Source organism: Rhipicephalus microplus, chromosome 2, assembly GCF_043290135.1.
Source record: "Rhipicephalus microplus isolate Deutch F79 chromosome 2, USDA_Rmic, whole genome shotgun sequence".
In the NCBI taxonomy this organism is placed as follows: Eukaryota; Metazoa; Arthropoda; class Arachnida; order Ixodida; family Ixodidae; genus Rhipicephalus; species Rhipicephalus microplus.
Genome location: NC_134701.1, coordinates 281,814,542 through 281,821,050, shown reverse-complemented (window position 1 = coordinate 281,821,050; position 6,509 = coordinate 281,814,542). Strand labels below are relative to the sequence as shown.

At 45.8% G+C, this 6,509-nt stretch overlaps 1 protein-coding gene across 1 annotated transcript in view; it reads left to right on the top strand.

The window, feature by feature from the left end:
• The first annotated feature begins 6,015 nt into the window (after nucleotides 1–6,015).
• Nucleotides 6,016–6,509, top strand: part of LOC119163263 (uncharacterized) — a 46,896-nt gene continuing 46,402 nt past the window's right edge. The window contains exon 1 of the mRNA XM_075882145.1: nucleotides 6,016–6,351. Within this exon, the coding sequence (XP_075738260.1) occupies nucleotides 6,099–6,351 (253 nt within the window). The 5' untranslated portion in view covers nucleotides 6,016–6,098. The remainder of the gene's footprint in view (nucleotides 6,352–6,509) is intronic.

The window sequence follows — 6,509 nt, the reverse complement described above, 5'->3', positions numbered from 1 at the left end:
ATTGACGAGAATACAGGTGACGTGAAAATAAGCAACCGACAAAATTGCATCCTCCAAGACGTTTGTTTAAAATGCCGATCTTGAAAGCCAAAATAAAGACGATAGTGAAGTACAGATGGCAGTAAAGTACTGTGTGAACTAGAACCGCGAATTTCAAATTTAGTTCGAGCCATGTCGCTTGATCAGGAGGTCTTTGTAGCCATAGGCGTGCGCACTTGGCGGGTGGAGGGGCGGTCACCCCCGCCCTGGTCACCTAAGAGGAAGGGGGGGGGGGCGAAATATCTGCACCTTACATGTTCAAAGGGGCGGGCCACCCTCCTAGCCACGTAAGAAGGGGGCGTAAAATCTGCCCCATGCATTGACCGAAAAGGGAGGGGGGCGCAGCACTCCGATTTTAACGGCTATTGTGACCCAGTTCCGTTCTTTATCGAAAGGGCATGCTCTAAGCGATCATTTATACGTCCGCTGGTGTGGCACATAGAAACTTTGCCTCACGTCAAGACAAAGGGCTTGTCGCGCACGAAGCGAGAGACGTGAACGTATATCTAGCGCCCCCAGGAACGCGAGACGACATCTTGATATACGGGTCCCTGGCGGCACCTGTTGTAAAGTATGCTTGCGTCTGTTACAGCAAGCTTAAATGCTATTATATCCACCAACGTATCTCATTTCTATTCATGAATTTGTGCTTTTGTGTATGTGTGTTCATGCGTTCCAGCCTTCCACACAACTAAAATATCATTCTGATGTTCTTGTGTTCAGATACAATTTCATATAAGATACTGTAATATTGGGAATAATGCAAAACTGAACCCAGAATTGCAGAGAATTGGGAATTTACGAAAAAGGAATCTCGACAAGTGCCGAACTTCTGCCCAAAACAAAGTGCAAAAAACACCCTCCGAACGTCGAGAAAAGAAAGCTTCGAAAACACGGAGCCCTACTCATAATCATATAATATAACATTGGCATGTAGGACCCCATACATGAACAAAGAGGCTGATTGGGCTAGTTGGTTTAGCATACTTAAGGTTTAACAGCGCGAAAAAATACACGGCGGACAGGAAAAGCAGCGGCAGCGCTTTTTCTGTTCGCCGTCCGTGCAAAAAAAAAAAAAAAAAAAAATACATGGCGGCAGTGCTTGTCCCATTCTTTTCTTGTCCGCCGTGTATATTTTTTTTTTTTTTCGTGCTGGTAAACCTTAAGTACGCATACATTGAATACTGCTCGAATACCCCGTCTAATCATTCAACATGAAGAATGGGCGAGCCATGCACAAGTAAGTTTACCAAACCTAAATTCCAATAAAGTTCTGTCTTGGTGATTAAACGTAGCGGAAAGGGGGAGGGGATGTCTTGAGCCTTCCCTTTCCCTCCTGAATAAAGGGCAGTACGAGCACAACTCTTGGAAACAGAAGGGGTGTGTAGGCATAGCCAAGCGTTCGCTTCAACGATCTCGCAGCACCTACGCCGGTATTTTCAGGAAGAGCACATTGTGAAACATGCTGCAACCGATAGACGCTGCAGGATCTCGCCAGCGAGGCAGATATCCGGAGTCACAGACATTACGCATAGCGTTGCTTTTTGGCGGGAGGTGCCCGAATCGTAACAGTCTGGTCATATACTGAGCATTGAAGTTAGAAAAATAATTAATGAGGCAGCTCGCAATAGTCTGAAAGAAGTGCGGAGTTGATTTGAATTGATTCCTTAATATTGCGGCACATACCCACTATGTGGGATTGGCCAAGAAAGCGTCGCTGGGCAGCTTTGATGACGACGATGATGAGGCCTCAAATATGGCTCATATCCACTCAGGGTAATCGGCCCAGCATTGCTTTCTTTGCTTCTTTGCGCGGACGGATTGATACACGGAGGAACGGACGAACACTTCGCCCCACTCGTCAACATTCACTCCGTGGATGTGCTGTGATTTTTCCCGTCTCTTTCTTCCTTTCTGTTATTCAGTTTTTTTCTGCAGTTTTCTCTTTATTGCTATTCATGTCAAGTCGCTCAAAGGACAAGAGGAAGAAGACTTCGTTAAAGTGCGAGCGCGCGCTCAAATGTCTATGCCTGCTTTACGCCTATAGATACGATAGCATACGACGTCCCTTAAAAACTTCAAACTTAGAACAAATACGCGCACAGAAAGCACGTAGGCTAGTAATGAATGAATGTCGTTATCGTAGTGGCTTCACGTCGAATTCGTGCTTCTATAAGCAGCTATACGGGAGGAACGGCAAAATGAATTTTGCACGCAGCATTTCGCCGGCATACAGGACAGGATAACCATGCGTGTACAATGGTAAGGTTCTGAAGGCGAAGAAAAATAGCGCGAAAAAGACGAGCACTCGTGTGTGTATACTATGTTTCTGTGTTTCTGTGCCCTCGCCATTTTCGCGCTGTTCTTCCCCAGCTAATAATGTACCATGGCCCAAATCAAAGTCCTGCTCCGGAGGCGAGACAGTGAAGCGAGTGAATAAAACAAACTCCTATCATTTCTGCTACGTTTGAAGGCAAAACGAAAATTCAACAAAGTTGCTGCCTTAATACAGGAAGAGAGAGAGAGAGATAAAAGAAGGACAGGGAAACTTGTTTAATTTGCCGGAGGCTCATACTATATATGACCTCCAGGCGACGGGTCGCTGAACTGCACGTAATACTGAAACCAAGCCGCCACAGCGAAGTGCGTCACACATGCTAATGTTGTTTTACGCTACGTAGATGGGCGCCCTCCCATGCGACACGTGTATCCTGCGTCGCACGGGCTGAAGCGTAAAATTTGACACCCTGGGGATGTCGCTCGCAAGTGTGTGTACCGGCTACACTGCTTACGTCACTCACTACATGCGCAATTGCTCTTACTCTTTGACCACCTATTTTCACGGTAAAATACTGTATGGTTTAGACCAAAAATTAATTTTGTCAGATAGATAGATAGATAGATAGATAGATAGATAGATAGATAGATAGATAGATAGATAGATAGATAGATAGATAGATAGATAGACAGATAGATAGATAGACAGATAGATAGATAGATAGATAGATAGATAGATAGATAGATAGATAGATAGATAGATAGATAGATAGATAGATAGATAGATAGATAGATAGATAGATAGACAGACAGACAGACAGACAGACAGATAGATAGATAGATAGATAGACAGACAGACAGACAGACAGATAGATAGATAGATAGATAGATAGATAGATAGATAGATAGATAGATAGATAGATAGATAGATAGATAGATAGATAGATAGATAGATAGATAGATAGATAGATAGACCTCCTTTCAGAGAAATCTGCAATGACGTACAGCCATGGCCACGTCAGTGTAGAGCACGCGAACAGACGGTGCTTTTTTCTGTGGAGCGAAACCTTGGGGCAGTATCAGGCTCTGGTGTGATCAGCCTGACAACTAGGCCGTGCATGCTCCTGATACACTACTTCAGAGCCTGAAAGAGCCTCAAGGTTTGGGCCCGCAGAGCAAAAACCGGTTAGTCGAGCGCTCTACACAGACGTGGCCACGGCTGTACTTTTACTGTTGGTCAAATGAGGGTGAGCACAATCTATAGTGGAATAACGACGTGTGCTTCTATATCTTCAGTGCCATGAACTTGCAACCAAACCAACGCTGATTTTACTTGCGGCATAGTTGGACGGACGTCCTGTGCAGTCATTTTCATTTCATTTTATTATGCTGTCAGCCCCATCATTGGGTTATAACAGAGGTGAAACACACACACACACACACACACACACACACACACACACACACACACACACACACACACACACACACACACACACACACACACAAATAGGCATTCCATATACAAATAATTATGAATGACAAGGAATCGCCATAGCACTTTACCCTGGAGCATAGAAAACAAACGTAAAATGAACTGTATACATCTTTGAACACGACGTCATTTACATATCTTTTTTTTTCTTAAGAAAGAAGACACACATTAAGATAAGACTGCAGAATCCGGCAGCCTATTCCCCTGGCTGATCACCCGTGGAAAAAAAAAAAAAACTGAACTTGAAGCATGCAATCGTTGTTTGATCTGGGAACATGTTATGCCGGTGCTTTAATATTTATCCAGTTTTTGAACGTAAATACTTTGATTTACCTATTTTTACTTGTTTCTAATTATTAAAACTAGCAGTTCAACCCTTTCATACTCGGACCTTTGTTCTAGTGGTTGAAGCTATAGGCTAGCCTATAAAGCTGAGTTTGGGAGTGGAAACACTGATATTTATTGAATGTGAAACGTGACGCCAATCTCTGTATTCTATCTAGCTTAGTGCAATTACTTTTCGCTTACGAATCCCATACCACCTTTGCGCACTGCATAACTGGCCGTACGAGGGCCTTGTAAGCCAGGCATTTGATCTCCGGACTGCAATGGTGCAGATTTATCCAAAGTCTCCACGTTGTTTTTTTTTTAGCCTTAGCACAAACTGAGTCTGTGCGAATTCCACCGCAGATTGGAAGTTATCAATAAACTGAAATATTTGTGCTGTTCGACTCTGCCAAGTTCATCATCGTTTATAGAGTACTTCGTACGTAAAATGCGTCTTTTTTCTGGTTACGCTCTTTTTTACTCATTTTGTGACGTTTAGATTCATCTGCCACATAACACGCCAATTGTATATTTTCTGGGAGTTTACATTTAGTTATAATTGATCACAAGAAGATTTGACTGTCTTATAAGCATTACACAATCATCGGCAAGAAGTATTATGGGGACTGCAATACCTTTGGGTAAATCGTTGATAAAAAATAGTAGCGGGCCCAAGATGCTATATTGGGGGACTCCAGATCCAACATTAACAAAGGCAGATTTTTTTGTGCTTTTGAACGTACTGCTTGCTACTAAACAAATAGGAGAAACACCACTGCTGTTCGGGGTTTTAACAATCACGTTTATTTTTAACAATAGTTTAGCATGCGACACCATGTCCAAGGATTTTGCAAAATCTAAAATATCATGTCAACCTGAATTCGCGAGTTAATTTCAGAGGAGAGATCATGAACGAGCTAAACGAGTTGAGTATGAGTAGATAGGCCTTTTCGAAATCCACGTTGATGCGGGTATATTATGTTTTCAGCATGTAGATAAGCCGCCTCAATGCAGTGGCATTGTGCGCTTCCGAATACATATTGCCATCTGAACTTTATGTACTGCCCAAGTCAGGGAAGTGCACATATAAGTATGAGAAGATGCTCATTTTGTTGAGTGAAGGTCTCGCAGTTTCAGTGTTATACAGAAGCTGCACAGACGATCCACACTGCGTAGGCGTTGTTGTTGTGGCAAAACTGTTGAGTTTGCGAGTCGATCGAGTTGTATGCGCAGTCTTCATTTACATCTTCTTCATTTTCTGAGTAGTTTTCCGCATTTCATGGTCGTAGCTTTTGGGCACGGCTCACACGTTTGTTTGCCAGCTGCTGGGAAGGCAGTGGACGGCTGTGGTTGCCAACTTACTCGGGAGCATCTATTCACTTTCAAGATCAAAACGTAGATTATCGTGAGCGTTTAGAAGAAGGTCAGAACGCCATTTTTTTTTTTCGGCCATTGTCGGTCGTCACGACCCTGTACCCTCTCCACCGCAACCTTCAGTCGCATTATTGTTGCCGGCTCACTGCTCCGGTACGAGCGGGTCTTGTGCATTTCCTTTTTCCCCTCTCGCCCGCTAATCATGCGCGATACAGCGTGTACACGGCTCTTAATTCACCGACATTGGTATCGACTGCTAATTGCTCGCGCTGAGGAGGTAATTACGACGAGCTGCCCTATCGCCGAGGGTCACAGCGTTGTGCATAGCGAAGAGGAAGTCGGGCGACCGGGTAAGGGCGCACGGGTGGTCTCGCAAGCATCCAAATCTTGTCGCTTTTTTCCGCTCCCCCTTTACGTACACACGGCCGTTTGTACGCGCTTGGAATGGGGGAGGGGTGTGTTACACGCGCCTGTATCCACGGGCACAGGTCGACGGTGGGTTTTCTTTCTGGCGGCGGCGGGGCTCCGCTGGCATGGTCGGCGCCGGCGTTCGGCGGCTGTTGCGTCCATATATGCGGAGTACCCGATGACGCGTCCCGCGGCGGCCTTGGCGCAGCAACGGTGCAAGCGGGGGCTTTTCGAGCGGCCTGGTCGTGGGCGACCTGCTCTTTGCGGTGGTGGGCGCGGTGTGTCGCCGCGGCGGGACGAGTACCTCACGAAACGGCTCGAACGACTGGACGTCCGGATATCGGGACACGAAGACGACGGCGCGATGGAGCTCCGCATCGGTCTCGACTACGTGGTGGAGCACCCGGAGTACACCCGCACGTTGGCCACCGGTGAGGAGGGATACGCACGCCCACCGTCCCGCGACGCTGTTGACGCGATTCAATTAAGGGACCGTTCTCGTTGTTATCCGGGCATCGTTAATTGAGACGGAAAGATGCGCCTCGTTTCAGCGACGGATGATGCTCCCGTGACCTCTTCGCTCAGCAGT